This window comes from Anolis carolinensis, chromosome 4 (assembly GCF_035594765.1).
Source record: "Anolis carolinensis isolate JA03-04 chromosome 4, rAnoCar3.1.pri, whole genome shotgun sequence".
Lineage (NCBI taxonomy): Eukaryota > Metazoa > Chordata > Lepidosauria > Squamata > Dactyloidae > Anolis > Anolis carolinensis.
The window spans coordinates 187593669-187615511 of NC_085844.1; the positions used below are offsets into that span (position 1 = coordinate 187593669).

General features: G+C 40.9%; 1 protein-coding gene across 1 annotated transcript in view; it reads right to left on the bottom strand.

The window, feature by feature from the left end:
- Positions 1–21843, bottom strand: part of cfap57 (cilia and flagella associated protein 57) — a 38540-nt gene that overhangs the window by 11274 nt on the left and 5423 nt on the right. The window contains exons 3-12 of the mRNA XM_016993216.2: positions 13187–13476; positions 12505–12712; positions 12087–12239; positions 10142–10281; positions 8303–8468; positions 7298–7411; positions 5088–5300; positions 3913–4086; positions 2745–2906; positions 138–293 (exon numbers count right to left, since the gene is read on the bottom strand). Of these exons, the coding sequence (XP_016848705.2) occupies positions 138–293; positions 2745–2906; positions 3913–4086; positions 5088–5300; positions 7298–7411; positions 8303–8468; positions 10142–10281; positions 12087–12239; positions 12505–12712; positions 13187–13476 (1776 nt within the window). The remainder of the gene's footprint in view (positions 1–137; positions 294–2744; positions 2907–3912; positions 4087–5087; positions 5301–7297; positions 7412–8302; positions 8469–10141; positions 10282–12086; positions 12240–12504; positions 12713–13186; positions 13477–21843) is intronic.

Here is a 21843-nt window from a genome sequence, read left to right on the forward strand (position 1 = left end):
CATAAGAGTGAAAATCTCATCTGAAACTAAGCATATCAGCTCTTCATTTCCTACAAATCACTGTATACTGGGAAAAGACAGTGTCTAAATGGGAGATGTTACAATACTGAAAACACAACTGCTGGTTGTTTCCACACCTGGTTTTTGGTTTTCAGTGATTCCATTTCTTGGACGAATTTTTCAGTTAATTCCTTAATCTTTTCATTATAATTCATGTCCTTCAGACGCAGCTGGTACTCATTCTCCATCTTCAGCTCTTCTACACGTGTTTTCAGTTCTACCATGACCTGGGTCTGAAGAGGAAGTGATTAGAAGAGTGTTAGCAAAAAGAGAAAAAAGAAAGAAAAGAAAAAAAAAGAAGTTAATACATAAGCATTCAGAAATAAGTATGAAATAATACAAAAAGTTCTTGGTACACAACAGCTTGCAAGGACTTTATTTTAGGGGTGATTTATTTATTAATTCTACAGTCTGTTTAACAGTGGAACTCACTGACTCAGAGTGCGGTAGAAGCTCCTTCTCTGGAACCTTTTAAACAGAGGCTGGATGTCAGGAATACTTTGTGCTTTTCCTGCATGGCAGGGGGTTGTACTTGATGGCCTTTTCTACTCTATGATTCTATATGCCTACCCAGAAGGAAGTCCCATTGAGTTCAATGGAATGTATATCCAGGCAAGTTCAGGCGTCTTTTCTGCTACTAAGACCCTTTCAGGGCTGCATGGGGTGCCTCAAAATACTAGCCAATCAACCAAATAACCAACCACCCAACTTTATCTGAAAGCCTGCTTCTGGTTTTATGAAAAACAAGTAATTCTGAATGTCAAGCAGTGGCTGCGTTACAACCTATTTCAAAAGTGATGGGCTCTTGCTGCATGCTTGCTGGATAGGAAATTAATCTCTTTTCTGCCAAAAAGTGTGCTCTGGGTAATTCAGAGAAACTTGGAACCATAAATATAGGCAGTGCGGAGTGGGAGGTCCATGTCTCTCTCCATGGCTACACTTTATGGGAATGAATCCTAAATTTGTCATGGAATATATATAAAGAACTTTATGTACAGTTAAAAGTTGGCCATATGTTAAGACAGCACATATGTTTCTAGCCATACTTGTATAGGCAGGGCTGTAGCCAGAAATAGGGGGGGGGGGGTTTGAACCCCTAGCACCCCCCACCCCCGCTACAAACCTGTCAATATCTGCTTGAGATAGTGCCTGGAGGGACTCTTAATGTTTTGCGTCTCATAGATTTAGCTTGGGGATTTGGTTAACCAGTTAAAATTCATGAGTAAACCAGGTTTTTTTTATAACCAGAAAAATTTCGGGGGGGGGGGGTGTTGAGCCCCTACCCCCCCCTCGCTACAGGCCTGTGTATAGGTACAGGCGTTTGCTATAGGCATTTGCTGTAAATATGAGGCAACTTTTGAGGACACAAAGAGAAGCACAGCTCCGAGTAAGGGGGATGTGATGACTCATGGGCCATGTAGTCCCGTTCCTAACGCTGTTGTGGCAGATGAAGAGGAAAACTTGGGTTTTCCACCATTTCAGCCAGAATTGGAACTTTCCCAGCCTGAATTGGAGCCCTTGCACCTGCAAGAGGTTTGCCTTCCAGAAATCTGCCAAACAAGCCCTGAGTCAGAATCTCCCCCATTTTCTCGCCGTAGTTATTATCAACAACAAAAAGGAGTTCAGCAGGCTAATCACAGAAGCCTGAGAATCGCAGCCAGGCATTCAGCTGATTAAGACTGCTTCCATGAGAAATTCTAGGGAGTCATGCATCTGGACACAGAGATTGACTTTCGGTTCTGATTCCCCAGAGAAGTGTTCTTTGGTGGGAAAACGAGACCCTATTTAGGTTCCTTGCCCCGAAGGAATCTTGCGGAGTCAATTCGTCAGCTACTGGAGTAGGTTGTGTGTGGACAGCGCTACTCCCGTTTCCAAGCCTCGTTCCTGTTTCCAAGCCTTCGTTCACGTTCCCAGCCTTGTTTGCTTCACGGACCTTGCCTTGTTTCCTAGGACTCAGCCTTGCCTTCCAGGACCTTGCCTTGCTTCCCGGACCTTGCCAAGTATTTACCACGGATCTTGTCCCTGTTCCTCGTTCCTTGTTGCCTTGAATCAAGCTTTGTGTACCAAGAATCAAGCTATTTCCTTGCCTTGCCTAAGTTTCATGGATTAAAGGACCTTGTCATCTCCCCTCACTCTGCTTGGCAAAGTGAGTGTTTCGGTTACTGGATTACAACTTTGGACCTTACTATTTCATATTGGACATTGTTTTCCTGGACTATATTTGACCTTTCCTGAAAGGACATCTTCTGAACTATATTCTACACTTATTTTTATTGCCTTTACTTATTTCCTTAATAAAGATATTAGATAGATTCTGGCCTCTGTGTATGGTTATTGGTGCTCTGCAGCCTGGGTCGTGACAGGGGAAAAGTTTAGTTCTAGAGACTTTTTATCCTTCATGACGGGTTTATCTAAATCAGTGATTCCTAAATTCTAGTCTTCCGGGTATCTTGAACTTCAACTCTCAGAAGCTTCAGCTACCTTGGCCAATGAGCAGGGATTCTGGGAGATAAAGTCCAAAACACCTGGGAGAACAAAGTTTAGTACACACTGATCTAAACTTTGTGGCTGCCCTGGTGTAATGCTGTCTAGTAAGTATTAGATTATATCCAAACTGTTGATGCTTTGCACTTGAAAACTCATATGAGGATGCTTAAAGAAATAATTAGGAATTCTATACTGACCTTCTCTTCCATGTCTGTTTTAGTAATCAATACTTCATCAGAATATGGCACATCTCTTTCTCTTTTCAATCCTCGTCCCTCTTTGTCATATACTTTCCAGATAATTATGCAGCCATCTTCTGCAGATGTTAGCAGAAACTGATCATCAGCAGTTATGGACATCTAGGAGTGGAGAAGAAGGGAAAACAGCAACAATGAGAAATAACAGCTGGAGAGTCAAGAGGAAAAAAGGACATTGGAGAGAATCAGCAGATTTCGTCTCCATGTATAGGCTGAAACCCAACCTAGTAGCTTTGACAATGGCTGTCCTTATTACAAGCACAGAAACAACAGCAAACTCTCTTGTTGCACTACTTCTGCTTGTACTTCCAATTTCAAGAGAAACTGCTAGAGTGTGAAGCCAATTTGAGTAACTGAAGGCTACAGGGAGCTTGCTAGGTTAAACTACACAAGTTTATGTGCACTTTAAGATATAAAATATTGCAAAAGCCCAACTCTTTGTACTCTTACTTTTGATACCCCTATTGTTGTAATTCCTCTTGACACTGAAAAGATGACCTACTCACCTGCCAAGGTCATCTTGGGTGGAGGTGATTCTAAGACTGAAATGCAACATTATATCACTGTTTGTCCACAGAACTGGTTTTGGAAGGTTGCTTCTTGTAGCTTATCTGATATTTCAATTGCAGACTCCAGGAATGTCAAGAGAGAAACTGTGAGTGTATGTGCACACTTTAAATATCATTAGCTTTTCAGTGTCTTATGCATAATTGGTGTGTAACAGGCAACTTGTGTCTCTAACAGACTGTAGTTTCGTCATTCCATTACCATTAGTTCTATTTAAATATAACCATTAGTTATATTTGCTAGGGCAACTGGGTATTGCAGTTGCCCACATCAGGAGAGCTCAAGTTGCTCTTGTTTTGTTTAGATGGAATTTATTTTCACCTTTTCCCCCTAGTTTCTGCTATTGTGTTTAATGTCTTGCAATTCTCATTAAGCTATTATGAGAAATATAGAAAATTAGGTATGTTTGAATGCCCACTTGCGGCTCATCTTGTAATATAAGTTGTGCAACCCTGTTTGATAGATGCTGTACAGTTAGACAAAAACTTCGCAAAAAGTACCACAAACTAACATCATGTGGGGAATAAAACAAGTACTATACCTTGGCGACTGGACCCGCATGGGCTTGATACTCATTGTATTCCTTATGGACAGGGAGTGGGTATTTCATGGATCGGATGGTCCCTGTAGACGTTCCAGTGAATACCATGCGCCCAGAATGAGCAACCACTATGCATGTGTAGACAACATCAAATGTGGGTACTTCTCGCAGGATCTGAAAGACAGCTCTATAATGTTGTGTTTCATATGTAGGAAGTCATAGGGAAATGATTGATTTTGAACAGGAACATGGCCAATGGTATGCAATTTCACCAAACACACCAGCTGTAGTGAAAGTGTTATTCCCTTTCCTCCTGACTGTATATACAATGATCCCTAGACTTCCCTCCCAATCATAAACCTGAGTAAAAAACAAGCACGATTTTGTTCATATTGTGAGCTGAAAAGTATTCATTTCTTTACACTTATGTACTGCTTTTAGTTCAAATCAAATTAAATAGTTTATTGTACTAGCCCAAGGCCATGAAAAAAGGTACAAGTGCAGGGTGCTTTTAGTTTTAAATATTCCAAACTGATGTTTAATTAAGACAGGATAAAGCCACAGCAAAGAGGATAAAATTATATATAAAAATTAAATCCATAAAACGACGAGTTTTAGAAAAAAGACTAACTATAAAGTTAACAGGGAAATGAACAGGAAAATGTTATTTTTCAGTTGACAATAGAAATACCCAAAACTGGAATCCTGCCTAATTTCAATTGTGAAACCATCATTGATTGGTGGTATAGACCTCTTCTGAAATACAGCCATGGACAAACAAGGCATGGCATGCACACCCCTCCCCAATAGCTCCAAAGGTAAAAAAAACAGTATGATCTATATCAGTAGTTCTCAACCTGTGGTCCCCAGGTGTTTTGGCCTTCAACTTCCAGAAATCCCAACAGCTGCTAAACTGGCTAGGATTTCTGGGAGTTGTAGGCCAAAACACCTGGGGACCCACAGGTTGAGAACCACTGATCTATATGGAAGAAGGCTGCATTATAGCAGAAGCAATGAAAGAGAACAATGAAACTACTTGGCACAACATGGAACAAACCAGCCTCAGCTGCTAGGAGTTATAAATGGCTGTTGCTGGTCACATCACTGGATTCACTTTGGTATGAATGTACTTCAGCCCACATTGTATGGCCATAGCTTTATCAAAATAAACTCACCGAAGAATCACAAATCTCCTTAATGGAATGATCAGATCCAACTGCAAAGACAACTTTTGAATCAGGGGATATGGCCACTCCATTGTAGCTGCAAGATTTTAAAACACACTCAGATTCCCTCTTGCCAGTCTGGAGGTTCCACTCATACACTGCCCCTTCTGTGCCACAGGAGACCAGTTTATAATCATCCATGCTCCAAACGACTGATCGCACCTGGAATGGCAGAAAAGAAACAAGGATAAGAAATAATGGGTTTAAACCATCAGCTGCAGTAAATCTTGTCAATCAAGAGGTTGACAGTTTGAAGCCTGGGTCAGGGTGAGCTCCTGACCTTTAGCCCAGCTTCTGCCTACTTAGTGGTTCAAAAGAAAAATGAAAGTAGATAAATAGGTACTGCTTAAAAAGCGGGGAAGGTATTTTAAAGGCACTCAGAATGCCAGGAAAATGCTGGTGATTAAGATCAAGGAGAAAGTTTATGAACAAAGCTCTTCGGCAGTGAGATGGAGCGATAGCACCGCCCCCCCCCCCCCCCAGCCCAGGTGGCCGGAACCAAGCACAAGCCTCAAAGATGCTGTAGATGGGGAAAAGTATATAATAATTATTATTATTATTATTATTATTATTATTATTATTATTATTTATTTATTTATTTTTATATCCCGCCTCCATCTCCCCACAGGGACTCGGGGAGGTTAACATGGGGTCAAGCCCAATTTCCACACTAAACAAAATAAAATACATTCAAAATAAAACAGACATCATTGATATTTAACATTACACGTATTAAACCAATATATACAGTAGTCTCTCGCTTATCCAAGCCTTGCTTATCCAAGTTTCTGGATTATCCAAGCCATTTTTGTAGTCAATGTTTTCAATATAATGTGATATTTTTGTGATAAATTCATAATTACAGTAATTACAACATAACATTACTGCGTATTGAACTGCTTTTTCTGTCAAATTTGTTGTAAAACATGATGTTTTGGTGCTTAATTTGTAAAATCATAACCTAAATTGATGTTTAATAGGCTTTTCCTTAATCCCTCCTTATTATTCAAGATATTCACTTATCCAAGCTTCTGCCGGCCCGTTTAGCTTGGATAAGTGAGACTCTACTGTACCTCCATTTATGTACAATGGTCTGTATATAAGCAGCGTTGAATGTTTGCTGCATATGTATGTTCTGTGATCTGCCCTGAGTCCCCCTCGAGGTGAGAAGGGCAGAATATAAATGCTGTAAATAATAATAATAATAATAATAATAATAATAATAATAATAATAATAATAATAATAATATGCGGGATGTCCTGGCTCTACATTAGTACATAGAGCAGTCTGTTGCTTGCTTTTATTCCCAGTTACCTAGTGCAACTATATCCAAACTTTAGACTAACAGAAGACCTATAATTTATATGTATTTTAATCTGCACAATTTTGTCTTATATGATATGTTTTATATTATATTTTGACCAATTTACTTTTAATTGTCTGTTAATTGTCCATTATGTTTTGTACTGGCATTGAATGTTTGCCATTTTTACTTTGGAAGCGCCCTGAGTCTCCTTGGGGACAGAGGGCGGGTTAAAAATACAGTTTTATTATTATTATTTTATTATTCCAGGTTATTTTTCAATGTACTTTATTCTGGAGTAATATTTTACTAATATTTTATGATGGCAAGATTTCTCTTCCGCAATGTGTAGTTATCTACCAGCTGATTAGTGAGATATAAAGATTGGAGAGTAGTAGTAATTTAGGCAATGTCAAGTACTTTTAAGTCTCATTACTTAACCAGGATAAATTAAGAAAACAATAAACAACATTGTTGAAATCAAACAGACTTACACTAGAATCCAATGCATTATCTACTCAGAATTTCCTCATTACTCTCAGGTGTGACTGAGACTGCAGCATTAAAATGCTTTACTTTGTTAGATTAAATTCAATGTTAATTCTAACTTAAGCTACTTCATAGATGAGAATTCTGAATAACTGAACTTATGGTTTGTGAAAAGTAGCTTGAACAGAATTTGAGCTGACAGACAGCTCTTTTTGAGGAAGGAAACCTTGTATTTTTATTCTTTGGTTTGTAATAAAAAGAATTCAGTCTTAGCCAAATCAACTCATATGACATGTGATCGCTTTTGAGGTTCAAAGATGCCCCGTTTATCTTACTCTTACCAACACAGTAGATGGTACTACTGACCTTCCCGTTGTGTCCTTTGAGGTTAATAATATTCTCAAAAGTTGTGGAGCTGTAAATGTGTATCACATTTCCATTTACTGCTGCAAATAGATGACCTCCTGTACTAAAAGTACACTGTAGAAAGAAAGAGGAGATAGTAAGATAATACAGAAAAAGTAAAATCTACACAAATACATTCTTCATGAAAATAGATATTTGCAATTTGGAGACTGTGTGCTAAACAGTTTCCAGTTATCCATGTTCATGTATCCTCATTATGAGTAGCTCCTCTGCTTCTTAGGCCAAATTTACACTGCCATATAATTCAGTTTGAAACTGCATTATATGACAGTGTCGATGAGAGATAGCATTCTTCCACCATCATTTTCTCTCCATGCATGCCTTAAAGGCTATATTTTACCTAGGAATGTGCCAATCAAAACCTCCATAGACACAGTGGGGAAGCTTCCAGTTTAGGAAAAACCTCAGGAATGCATTCCAGCTGAGGATGAGGTTAAAGACATGGATTGTGGGTAGTGGGATTCTAACCAATTGCTTGTGTAAACATTCATTGGGAGTTAAGCCCCAATGCAACAACTATCATGCTGGCAAAGGACAGCACATGCCTATACAGAGTATTTTAAGTTATCTTTCAATATTCTTTCCATATAGTTTTATCTTCGATCATTTTGGCTTGAAGGATAGCTTTGGAAACCTTGTGATCCACTCAGTCTTCCAATGTAATAGGATTATGGTTAGAATAGGAAATGGTTTCTCAGAATGTGAGCTATTTTCCCAATACTTATTTGCTATTGCTTATTAGCTAAATAGAGATATGTAGTCTATATGTGTGTACCAATACATGTGCTCTGAGCTAGTGTAATAATAAACCTTCCTCCCCAAAATGTCATGAAAATCCCTTCGCATTGCACTTTTTAATATGATCACAAAGTTTTCTTTCATATTATTTCTGACTGGTGCACTCACTGAAATGTCTTTGTCAGTTCCCTTTCTTGAAATACTCACCTCTCTGCAGCCTCGTACAGTGAAATCTTTGAAAGTTCGAATGTCATCAATAAGCAAATTCATAAGTCGCAGTTTGTCAGCAAAACCAACTAAAACATAGAGACCACTAGGATGAAGGGTGAGTGAGTACGCTTCTTCTGGGTATTCTTTATATAGGTCCAATGAACTGGGAACAATAGTCATGTCAGTCAATGAACAGGACAGCCTTCTCTGCAATAAAGCTACAACATATACTATTAATGGTCATAGTTTCTTTAAGATGGTCAAATACTGTGAAACAGACCACAAAGGAGAACAAGGATGATTTGACACAGTCAAAGACAATATCTGTCTAGTTCAATGCTGATAAACAGACAGCAAAAATTATCTAGCAATATTTCCCACAAGAAATATTGATGTCACAGGAACGATCATACTACTTGCTCTCACTACTACACAGTAATACCTGACTGTAGACAGAAGGACATCTAACAGAGGCTTTGGTCTCCAGATGCTTTCAAACTAGTCATAGAGAAAGTTTAGGAAATAAAAGGTAGGCAGCAATATTGTTATAGGACCAAACTAGGCCAATGTTTGGAGTCAAAATGATTAAATTCATAACATTATTTATTTATTTATTTATTTATTTTATTCACAGCATTTATATTCCGCCCTTCTCACCCCGAAGGGGACTCAGGGCGGATCACATTACACATATAGGCAAACATTCAATGCCTTTTAACATAGAACAAAGACAAGACAAACATAGGCTCTGAGCGGACCTCGAACTCATGACCTCCTGGTCAGAGTGATTCATTGCAGCTGGTTGCAGCTGGCTTGCTCTCCAGCCTGTGCCACAGCTCGGGCCTATTATACACCCAGGAACATAGTGAATGAAACAAGATATTGCCTGGGTATCTACTATGTGTTAACATAAACCTGTTGATAATAATCTGATGTATTTAAATGTTTTTGCTTGATGTTGAGCAATGATTTTGTTTGCATGCCTTCCCATAAAGCAGTGGCTCCTAACCTTTGGTCCTCCAGTTGTTTTGGACAAATTCCTAGAAGTCTGAGTCATCTTCCCAGCTGTTAATAATTGTGGGAGCTAAACTCCAAAATACCTGGAGGACCAAAGATTAGTAACCACTGATATAAAGCAAGGGAAAATGAGCCTCCCTGACTATTCGGTTATTTTGGCCATAGATTGGTTAATTACACTCCACAAAGCCTCTGGGTGGTGTAACTGGCCATTTCAGGGCATTTGGGGCCTTCTGAGTATGTTTCAGGAAGTGTGTGAGAGACAGGAATTAAAACTGGAAAATCCTAGAATTTAGATATGATTTTCCAGGTCCTAAAACAGGCTCAGGACATTTTGAAATGGTTAGCTGTGTGCCAAGAAGGCTTCTGAGTGTATAACAGGCCAGTTTGAGGTAGGACCCTCAAAATGATAAGTGAGGGATAGGTGGAGCCCTCTAGGGTCCCAGGAAAACTAGTGTAGCCCCTCAACTCCTAGAAGTTGCCCATTTCTGTTATCAAGCATGAGTATACTGTTCAATATTGCCTTCCTATTGTATTTTTGCATGCTGTTACCATTGCTTATTATGTGTTTGGTAACCCAGACATTTTGTACTGACTACACAATCACACACATGTAATAGGCGGTGTGTTGTTGGTTTAACACGGTATCTCATAATAAAAGTCACCCACAATTACCATACTGAACATTTTATAATACAACCCTGTGTATTTTGCATAAATTAACTTCATTTTACGAGTTATGTTTTCAACATTTGTATAAATGCAATGTATCACTGTTGTCCTTTTTAGTTCTTCAAAATTATAACTGTGCCTTCTTACTTGGTTTCATAATTCCAGATGCGAACAGATTTGTCCAGGGAACAGGTAGCAACAAGGGGTTTGCGAATGCAGGTATCCAAGCCAGTAATGGCAGAAGAATGTATAGGGAAGTTTAAGTATTCAAAGTGAGCTATCTCTGCCTAAAGAGAGATAAAAATATTAGCTAAAAGGGTCAATCCGACAACCTAACTAAGAATGGAACTTATATACTACATTTATTAAAATAGAAGGGATGTCTAGTTTATTTGCATATATTTTATTTTTCGCTGAAAGAGTATAGTTAATTTTGTATACCAATAGCTACAGAACAATTGAATTGAGAGGACCCAAGAAGAAACATCTAGTTGGTAAAATAAGTACATGAAATGTGAACGAGAACAGCAGACTTCAGATATATTGAGAAAGTTGTGTACTTGATTCCCATCAAGAGACATGAGATGAGGACTGAACTATCAGCAAAACAAACATCACCAGCCAATCCTTTTACAAAGCAATCCAGAGATAGGGTAAATATGTTAACTTATTATTATAATTTTTTATTGTTACCCTGCCTTCTGTCTGGACACACACAAAGTAGCTTACAAAATTACAAATGGTCCAAGTCAAATGTATGCCCTATGCCAGTTATGGCAAACCTTTTAGGGACCAAGTGCCCAAAGTGTGTGTGTTTTGGGCACCGGGGCACGCGGGGGGGGGGGGGGGGGGGAGGGAGGAGTGGGTGAGCAAGGGGCAAGCAAGCAGGTGAATGGAGGTTGAATGAATGAGCAGGCTGGGTGGGCAGGCAACGGTGCACATGCCAGGATAGAGGGCACTATGTGCCCCTTCTTGCACATGTGCCATAGGTTCTCCACTACTGCCCTATGCAATCATTATTAAAACTTGAGTTTAATGCTGCACTGAGAATTAAATCCATAGCAAATGACAAAAAATTAAACAAACAGTGCTTTGAATTGATAGAAAAGCTTTTGAAAAGCACTTGAATATTAAAAGAAAATTGCCTGACAGATATTCAAATGGGAGTACTACAAAATCAACGCCGAAAAGACCTTGTCATTATGCCATTTTGCTCAAATAAAAGGAATACAAATCTCTCATATAAACTAAAACCAACAATTTAAATTAACTTGAGAAACAAACAGCAGTCAATCTAATATGCTTTGATTTTTGAGAACAAGGCCGTGTTTTGAACCAGCCGAGCAGGTTTCTGAATTTTTTGGCCTATTTTTTTTTTTACAAAGCATTGCACTAATCTGCTTTGTAAATAACTGGATGGATAAGTGTGTATTTTCAAAGTTAAGCTACAGATGGTATAGCAGTTAAAGCTGGGGTGGGGGGGGGGACAATCTTTGCAAGTCATACCTCCTGGGCATCCATAGAAAGTTTAATGCTAAAGAAAATTCCTGAGGAGCATAAAAATCCTTATAGAAAATTCAGTCAAGAGCTGAATGCAAAACCTCTCCCTAAATTCCTAGAACTCCTGATCTGTAGTCATGCACTTGAACATTTTGAACATATATAAAGACCAACTATACTTTCTGAGGCCAATATTCTATTAAATTCTAGCACATTGTCAGTGATAATTACATTGCCATAGCCACCAAGTCCAAATATGTATGAGAGGGGTTCATTGAGGAGGGAGTCAAGCTTGTTTTCTGCTGTTCTGGAGACTAAGACATGAAACAAGGGCTGTATGTGGCTTGTAACTTACAATGCAACTTGCACACTATATGGTGACTAGTACCTTACCTAAACACTAGCTAACAGTTGTTTGTGGAAGAAGGATTGTGCTATGTGAATTTTCATTTTATGAATGATGAGGAACTGCTGTCTAACACTTAGAGGACTGCATGATTCCTACAGCTGGTTTAAATGTTGTTGTGTTGAATATTTTAACATAGTCTTATTGGTAAACTGCTTATTTTTGCAGAGGTCAGAATGAACTCACCTTGCTTATCTCAGCTGCTGACATAGAGAGTAAATAGACCTGGTTTTTATTAGTGCTGATGAGGAGAGACTCTTCTGCAGGGCTGAAGGCAATACACACAACCTCCTGTTTGTCTGACTGGCTCGGCTCATTGCTGCATTCATCTTGTGGAATCTAAGAAAGAAACCAGCTTAATTGAACCATTTGTTCACATATAGTCTTCAAGTTCAATTCTGCTGAAGAAGAAATATATTTTCACAAACAACGTCTGTTCTATTACCTTAATTAAAATTTTAACATTTAACAGAATAATAATCAGCACAACAGAAGTCTGAGTTATCTTTTCCCCCCCAAATCCCCTTTATTCACTGCTACACTCTAGTCTGTGGTACAGAGAGTGTCACATTAGAACATGATATATGTCAGGACTCTTTCCTACCCGTATTTCTCGGCATTCTTTGTAACCTTCTTTCTCATCTGACCTTTCAAACAATAGAACGACTCCTAGGCCAGCTGCACAAGCAAATCCTTTAGAATATGCAGCAACAGCAGAGACACGGGGAAGAGATGCTTGCTGCTGTGCTTCTGTTTCACAAACCATTTCAGCGGAGTATTCAGGGGAAGAGGTAGGAGGATACTCAATGAGGCTGTAAAAAGAAATTGGTTAGAAAATGGCCCCAAAAAGAGAAATGATGTAAGTTTCAAATGCCAGTTGTGTATTAAGAATGTCTTCTCTTCATTTTATCTTGCTTTTACATTGGTCAGTTCCTGGTATTAATACCAGATGTAACTAATCAATTGTGCTTTTAATGTTTTAATTTTGGGCATAATCATGAGGGATTGTTTTCATGAATTCAATTGGACTTATTTCTTAGTAAACATGTTTAACATCTTAGGATCAAGATTCAGTGCATTTCTCTGATTGGGGAATACTTAAAAGTGGACACTGGCTTACAGATAGATGTATACAGGATTGAAATATCAGAGACTGTGAGTCGTCTTAGGCCAACAACACAGTTGCAACCAAGATGCAGCTTTAAGATTTGGCTTTCACAGTCAAACACAATACCTTCCAAAACACATTGTCAGTTCCAGGGTCAACAGCTCGAACATTGCCTTACCTATCTGTTGATTCCTGCATTTGGTCCTCTTTTGATGCTGCAGAGACTGTTTCTTTGCGCTCAATACTGGTCTCCCAGCGTAGATCACCAGAATCAAATAACAAGAGCCTGCCTGTGTCCGTTCCGACAATCACCTTCTCTTCAGAGAGCCAGGCATGGGACAGGCAATTTTGAGGCTCTCCCCGCACAAAGTTAGTCTGTTTTAAGGTTCCCTCTGTGTATCTGAAAAGTTTAAAAATTCCATTTCCTGTAACACAGACTTGAGTGTTATCTTGCGGATTGAAGCTCACCTGAAAAGGAAAACATAATAGAATGCCAATTGTGTATTATGTTCATCAAATGATCAGCTGGTTTTGTTTTTTGACTATTTTGTTATACAGTAGAGTCTTATTTATCCAACATTCGCTTATCCAACATTCTGGATTATCCAACGCAGTTTTGCCTCCTACCCGGATCCACAGCTATTTCTCTAGGCAGCAAGGACTGAACTTTTTACACACTTAATTTCTGACAATGTTGTTACTGTAAGTTCATTTTATGCAATTCTATCTTTATTTGTAGACAATTTGTTAGTAGCTAGTGTTTTTGTAGTCAATGTTTTCAATACATAGCGATGTTTTGATGCTAAATTCGTAAATACAATAATTAATACTGCACATAATGTTACCATGTAGTGAACTGTTTTTTCTGTCGATTTGTTGTAAAACATGATGTTTTGGTGCTTAGTTTGTAAAATCATAACGAAATTTGACGTTTAATAGGCTTTTCCTTAATCCCACCTTATTATCCAACATTTTCACTTATCCAACGTTCTGCCAGCCCGTTTATGTTGGATAAGTGAGACTCTACTGTAAATGAAACCCATCAAGCCTTTCTCCTTCTCTAATTTCATGTTAATATCTGATCAAAATCGGTTTCTGGACTTTCCTTTCTCCTCCACTCTATACTCCTGTGTTTCAAACCATATAATAACAACCAATTGCTTTGTCCACACTTGCTTTTATCACATCCCAATCTTTAATTGTCCCATCTATGTTTAAGAGGTCACCAATCAACCTCATTCCACTTAGTTTTAATTTTTTCATCATTTTGCCAAATATCTGTTCATTTTTATTATCTAATATTCATATTGGGGATATATCTAATTTATTTATTGCGAATTTAATATAAATTGAAACAAACATTAGTTGAGATATGGAAAGAGGATTTAAACTGCATTGAGCCAGACATTGAACACTGGATTAATTCAATTTAAAAAATAAACATATTATGTCAAGGACAGAACGCCACAAGATCAAAGATAACAGAGTTTATTGGATTTACAGAACTCAAAATGCCCGTAAAAGACAAGGGCAAGGCAACTTTAGCCTTTAAAAACAAAAAGGGGCAAGAAAAACGTTCAAAAGATAAACCGGATTAAACCGGAGTTTAATCCGGGTAAAATCAAAACAGCTTGCTTCAGCCTGGGGATAAACAAACAGAAGTTGGGAAACAAAGAGTTCAAAAGAATGCAACTAATTGGCAGCAGATGCCTCTCTGCTGCCAGCACTATGTTTTGAGTAACTAGGAGTCACTCCTTCACACAGCAAGGCAAATTTCCAATACAAACTCAGCAGCCAAGGATTGAAGCAATAGCGTAGTCCCAGTTCGTTCCGAAGGTCGAGAGGCAGAATCAGACGTTTGCAGTTTTCCAAGTCCAATAGGAGAAAGCGAGCCCGTAGTCAGTTTTCAGTCCGTAAATCCAGAGTAGCAGATGGCGTCCATCAAGAAGACGACGGAAGGTCAAAGCTATTGAGATTAAGCAGAGGTTTTGCACAAACAAAAGCCCACACAATTCCTCCCGCCGTCTGAACCCAAATTCCAAAACAACTTACGTATCAGCACACGAAAACACACCAGTCTTCAGGAAAGCGTCCCACACAGATCCCAAGCGTTCGTCCAGATTACCTTGCCCAACGCAATTTGCAATTGCTCCCAAGCCTCATTTTATGCCAGTTACAAATCCTCATCACTATCAGCTGCCCTCCTTAACCCGGGCGTTTCCTCATCACTTTCCTCATCAGAGCTGGAACACCTCTGACTACGCCCCACAGCATCCCCAGCTGTGGATCCCGTCCCATCCCTCCAGCTTGTCCATGGGTCTAATCCTGAAGGTCCCCATTCATCTTCCATCCCATTATTGCCAGTGGCACCCAACTCCTCCCTTACCCGAGTCCAATCCATCTCATCCTCTTCCGAGCTAACCAGCTCTTCCTCCATTCTCTCCGTGAACCCCTTAAAAGACTCTTCGTCAGATGGTTCTGCAAAGATATCTCGCAGCCTCTTTCTTTCTCGCTCCTCGAGAGTATCTGACTCTTGAGGAGTCTTACGCCCACGTCTGCCAGAAGCAGAGCCATGAGGCTCAATCATAACACTATCCCCTCTCACAAAGGCCTCCTCCCCCGAAGGCGGAGAGGTGGCAGTGATATCCTCCGCTATAGCATTACGACGACTGGAGGTATCCAATTTCAACAGCGAACGATGGAACACTGGATGGACCTTTAAACTAGACGGTAAACGCAAACGAAACGCAACGGAAGAAATCTTTTTAACTATAGGAAAGGGACCCAAATACCGAGGCGCAAACTTTCCCCCAGCCTGTTTAATATGCTTGGAAGACAACCACACCAAATCCCCTTCTTCCAACTCCTCCCCTGCCTGCCTGCGGCGATCGGCCTGAGTCTTTTGCGTTGCCTTAGCTTCCAACAGTAAGCGACGGGCAACATCATGCAACGCAGCCATTTCCGAGGAGCGGTACACAGGGTCAGAAGAGACCACATTGGTCGACGGCGCCACACCTCCCCGTGGGTGAAAACCATAAGTCAGTTCAAATGGCGTATGCTGACTAGACGTGTGCACCGCATTGTTGTAAGCAAACTCCGCCACCGGTAGCCACTTCACCCAAGCAGTGGGTTGATCTAAACAAAAACAATGTAAATATTGCTCTAAGAGCCCATTAACCCGTTCCGACTGACCATCCGTTTGCGGATGAAACGCTGAAGAGACGTTTAACTTAGTACCTAAGCACTCATGGAAGTGTTTCCAAAAGCGTGACACAAATTGTGGAGCCCTATCCGAAATAATCACCTCAGGAGCTCCGTGCAAACGGTAGATGTGCTTAGTAAACAATAAGGCCAACGTAGGGGCCGCCGGAATGGTCGAACAAGGAATAAAATGAGCCAGCTTGCTAAATAAATCCACCACCACCCAAATACAAGTATAACCCCCAGACTTAGGCAAATCTGAAATGAAATCCATGGAAATGATTTGCCATGGCCTCTCAGGAACAGGTAGAGACGACAACAACCCTCTAGGGCGCCCAACAGGTGTCTTACTCTGCTGGCAAACAGCGCAGCTGTCACAAAAGCGCAGAATGTCTTGCCGCATCTTTGGCCACCAGTAGCTCCTGGTAATGAGCTGCACGGTCTTGAATCTGCCAAAGTGCCCAGCCATGGGTTCATCATGGTGGGCTCTAATTACCTCTAACCTGAGGGCCCCCACTGGTACATAGACCTGCCCCCTGCGTACCAATACTCCGTCTTGGTCTTGTAGGTGAGGCAGTATTGTACGGTTACCTGCTGACAACAGCATGAGTTGTTCCTGAGTCCACACATCTTCTCTTTGAGCTTCAATGATCTGGTCATGTAACCCGGGCTCATTATCTACAACACATAGAGAGGCAGTAGGCAAGATGGTTTGACATACTACCTGCTCATTGGTCTTAAACTCCGGCTTGCGGGACAAGGCATTGGCCCGCAAGTTTGCCTTCCCTTCCACAAATTGCACCTTGAAGTTAAACCTGGAGAAAAACAAAGCCCATCGGATTTGACGCTGGTTTAACTTTTTAGCTGTTTGCAAGTGCTCCAAATTCTTATGATCAGACCTGACCACGATTTGGTGTCGCGCCCCTTCTAGCCAGTGCCGCCACACCTCAAACGCCACCTTAATCGCCAACAACTCCTTCTCCCATATGGTATAGTTCTGCTCAAATGGTGTTAGTTGCCGCGAATAAAATCCACAGGGACGCAAGGTCCCTGAAGAATCTTTCTGAGACAATACAGCCCCCAACGCGTAGCTAGAAGCGTCCGCTTCTACCACGAACGGTTTGTCTACATCAGGGTGTGTTAGTATGTTGTCTGATTGAAAGCTAGATTTTAGTTGCAAAAACGCGTCGTGAGCTTCCCGCCCCCACACAAATGGCTGTTTCTTACGCAGGAGCTGCGTCAAAGGCACCGTGAGCTTGGCAAAATTCGGGATAAACTCCCGGTAGTAATTAGCGAACCCTAAGAACCTTTGCACATCCTTCTTGGTCTTGAGCTCCTGCCATGAATTGACTGCGTCAACCTTATGTGGGTCCATTTTAAGTTCCCTACCTGACACTACATGACCTAGGAACTCCACTTCAGGCACATGAAAGACACACTTGGAAGCCTTGGCGAAGAGCCCACTAGCCCGCAGGCGGTGCAGAACCTGCTTGACATGCTGACGATGTTCTTTCTCGTCCTTAGAAAAAATCAAGATATCATCCAAATAAACTACCACAAATTGATCAATTAGGTCCCTAAACACATCGTTTATGAACCTCTGGAAGACCGCGGGCGCATTGCAAAGTCCGAAAGGCATGACTCGGAACTCGTGGCATCCGAAACACGTGTTAAATGCCGTCTTCCATTCATCACCTTCCCGTATTCTGATTAAGTTATACGCCCCCCGCAGGTCAAGTTTGGTAAAGACCTTAGCCCCTTGCACCCTTGATAGCAGTTCCGAGATTAAAGGTAGCGGGTACCTATCCCGAATGGTGTATTTGTTAAGGATACGATAGTCGCAAACCAACCTAAGGTCCCCAGTCTTCTTGGCCACAAAGAATACCGGCGCCGCAGTTGGAGAGCTAGATGGGCGAATAAACCCCTTGGCTAAATTCTCATCTAGGAACTCTCGTAAAGCTTGCCTTTCCGGTACAGTCAAGGCGTACAGCCTTCCCACTGGCAATCTTGCACCTTCCGCTAGTTTAATGGCGCAATCATACGGCCTATGCGGCGGTAACTTGTCCGCTTCCTTTTTACAGAATACATCAGCGAACTCCCCATACTCATCAGGCACTCCCTCCATATCAGGCTGAGTAGTATTCAGAGTACAACAACCCTGCCTCTTTAAGGTCAGTTTACGTGCCACCCAATCCACTTGTGGATTTACTACGGCTAGCCAATCCATCCCCAAGATCACGTCGTATCTGGGCAAGCTCGTAATATCCCACACAAACGTTCCCGTTACTCCCTGCACTTCCCACATTACTGCTGAGGTCTCATGGTTAACCACCCCAGTCTCCAATAGTCTCCCATCCGCACCTTCCACCCACACGTCGCATGCCTTGCGCACTATAGGAATGCCATGCTTCCTAGCAAACTCAATATCTACGTAAGAGACCGTAGCCCCTGAGTCCAGCAGTGCCAAAGTAGAAACAAGTTCCTTTCCCCCAACAGATAACGTAATGGGTACGAAAACATGCTTCTTCCCCTCAGCTGACTGCTTTAGAAGCCCTAATGCGTTGGACTCACGTCGCACTAGGGCTGGCCTTTTCCCGACAGCTGGGAAGGTTTCACATTACAGTTTTTGGCAAAATGCCCAGCATTCCCACAGTACAAACACAACCCCAGCTGCCTCCTACGGTTCTTTTCTTCAGTAGACAGCTTTTTAAAGACCCCAAGCTCCATAGGCTCTTCCCCCATCACCACAGGTGCCTTGGTTACATGCATAGGTGGCGCACACATTGCTTTTGAGTGCTTACGGGACTCGAACCTGGCGTCCAAACGCAGCACTTTAGCTACTAAGGCATCCCAATTTTCAGCCGGCTCCAAGCGTGCCAATTCGTCCTGGAGGTAATCACTTAAACCAGCAGTAAACAAAAGCATGAATGCATTTTCCCCCCAATCCAGCTGGTGACGGTACAAATTAAACTTATTTAAGTAATCCAAAACAGTCCCCTTTCCCTGTTTCAACCGATACAGAGCCCACCCAGCATTCTCCGTACGGAGGGGATCCCCAAAAGTGTCAGTTAGAAGCTTCTTGAAATTATTCAAATTGTCTTTGACTGGGTCATTTCCCAAAATCAAATTGGTGGCCCATTGTCCTGCAGGACCAGTCAACAAACTCAAAATAAATGCCACCTTGCTAGTGTCCGTAGGGTAAGCATGAGCACTGAGCTGAGAAAAATAAAGCTCAACTTGTGCCAAAAAAGTTGGCAGTTTGCACCTGGATCCGTCAAAGCGTTCAGGGGTCAAAACATGTCCTTTAACAGCATGGGCTGCTTGACTGACGTTAAAGGCCGCCTGTAATTGGTCAAACTTAGCCTTTAACTCATCCATCGTCTTCCTGACGAGATTTATTACTGCAGTAAACTTTTTTATGGGCGTTGGGCAATCTGTCAAGGACAGAACGCCACAAGATCAAAGATAACAGAGTTTATTGGATTTACAGAACTCAAAATGCCCGTAAAAGACAAGGGCAAGGCAACTTTAGCCTTTAAAAACAAAAAGGGGCAAGAAAAACGTTCAAAAGATAAACCGGATTAAACCGGAGTTTAATCCGGGTAAAATCAAAACAGCTTGCTTCAGCCTGGGGATAAACAAACAGAAGTTGGGAAACAAAGAGTTCAAAAGAATGCAACTAATTGGCAGCAGATGCCTCTCTGCTGCCAGCACTATGTTTTGAGTAACTAGGAGTCACTCCTTCACACAGCAAGGCAAATTTCCAATACAAACTCAGCAGCCAAGGATTGAAGCAATAGCGTAGTCCCAGTTCGTTCCGAAGGTCGAGAGGCAGAATCAGACGTTTGCAGTTTTCCAAGTCCAATAGGAGAAAGCGAGCCCGTAGTCAGTTTTCAGTCCGTAAATCCAGAGTAGCAGATGGCGTCCGTCAAGAAGACGACGGAAGGTCAAAGCTATTGAGATTAAGCAGAGGTTTTGCACAAACAAAAGCCCACACAATTCCTCCCGCCGTCTGAACCCAAATTCCAAAACAACTTACGTATCAGCACACGAAAACACACCAGTCTTCAGGAAAGCGTCCCACACAGATCCCAAGCGTTCGTCCAGATTACCTTGCCCAACGCAATTTGCAATTGCTCCCAAGCCTCATTTTATGCCAGTTACAAATCCTCATCACTATCAGCTGCCCTCCTTAACCCGGGCGTTTCCTCATCACTTTCCTCATCAGAGCTGGAACACCTCTGACTACGCCCCACAGCATCCCCAGCTGTGGATCCCGTCCCATCCCTCCAGCTTGTCCATGGGTCTAATCCTGAAGGTCCCCATTCATCTTCCATCCCATTATTGCCAGTGGCACCCAACTCCTCCCTTACCCGAGTCCAATCCATCTCATCCTCTTCCGAGCTAACCAGCTCTTCCTCCATTCTCTCCGTGAACCCCTTAAAAGACTCTTCGTCAGATGGTTCTGCAAAGATATCTCGCAGCCTCTTTCTTTCTCGCTCCTCGAGAGTATCTGACTCTCGAGGAGTCTTACGTCCACGTCTGCCAGAAGCAGAGCCATGAGGCTCAATCATAACATATTAGGACCAAAGAAACACAATGGAAAATATTGACCAAATGATACAAAACCCCACTTAAATTAGCCCATATAACTAAATCATCATCAAAACTATGTTGGCACAAATGTGACAAAATTGACTTTTATGAATATGTGGTGGGACTGTGACAAGATAAAAATATTTTATGATAAAATAAAGAAAGAGATGGAAGAATTATTAGGGAAAAAAGTAAAACTGAATAAAAGGGTATTATTTATTAAGAAAATTGTGGGCAAGAGTAGCACTAACAAATGGACAGATATCATAAAACATATTATAGACTACCCAAGCAACAGTAGTCTTGAGCTGAAAAGAGCAGGAAAAATGGGAATTAAAATTTGTTTGAATATTTAGCAAACTGTATGCTCCAGGATTATATTTTTGAAAGGATGAAATACACAAAAGGTTGTAAGAAGAATTGGGGCTCGAAATGGAGAACTCTAATAGCTAGAGTAAAGAGAAAAAGAAAATATAAAGAACTAAACCACACTCTCTTCACAATTGATAAATTCAAATAATACACGAATCAAAGATAGAAATGTTCCCAGTGGGTAGGGTGTGTGTGTGTGTGTGTGTGTGTGTGTGTGTGAAGAAAAATAGCTGGACACAAGTGGTTGATAAAAGTGGAACTGGGATTGGTAAGGTTAAGTAAATAAGATACATTATATTGAGTGAAAATGTAAGTGGAATTTCATTATTGAGATTTGTGTTACTCTACTTGTGCCTACAATTAGTCTAGAAAAATTAAAAATCAAGTGATCAGTTGTTTTTTAAAGACAAAATATTATTATATATTAAAATTAAGGGAAACAAGCAAGCACAACTATAATCAATTCCACAATCAATTTCAGATATTTACTCAATTTTTAACTGCAGCTAAGGAAAATGTCAGTTCACACACCAAAAAGACAATTCTTATTCATTGTTAGCTGATCACTTTAAATTTAAACACAAGAAAAAAGTTAAATTGTAAAACAGCACACTACAAAATATTATCTAATCTTAAATAAATATTTTGTAATAGACTGTATTGCCC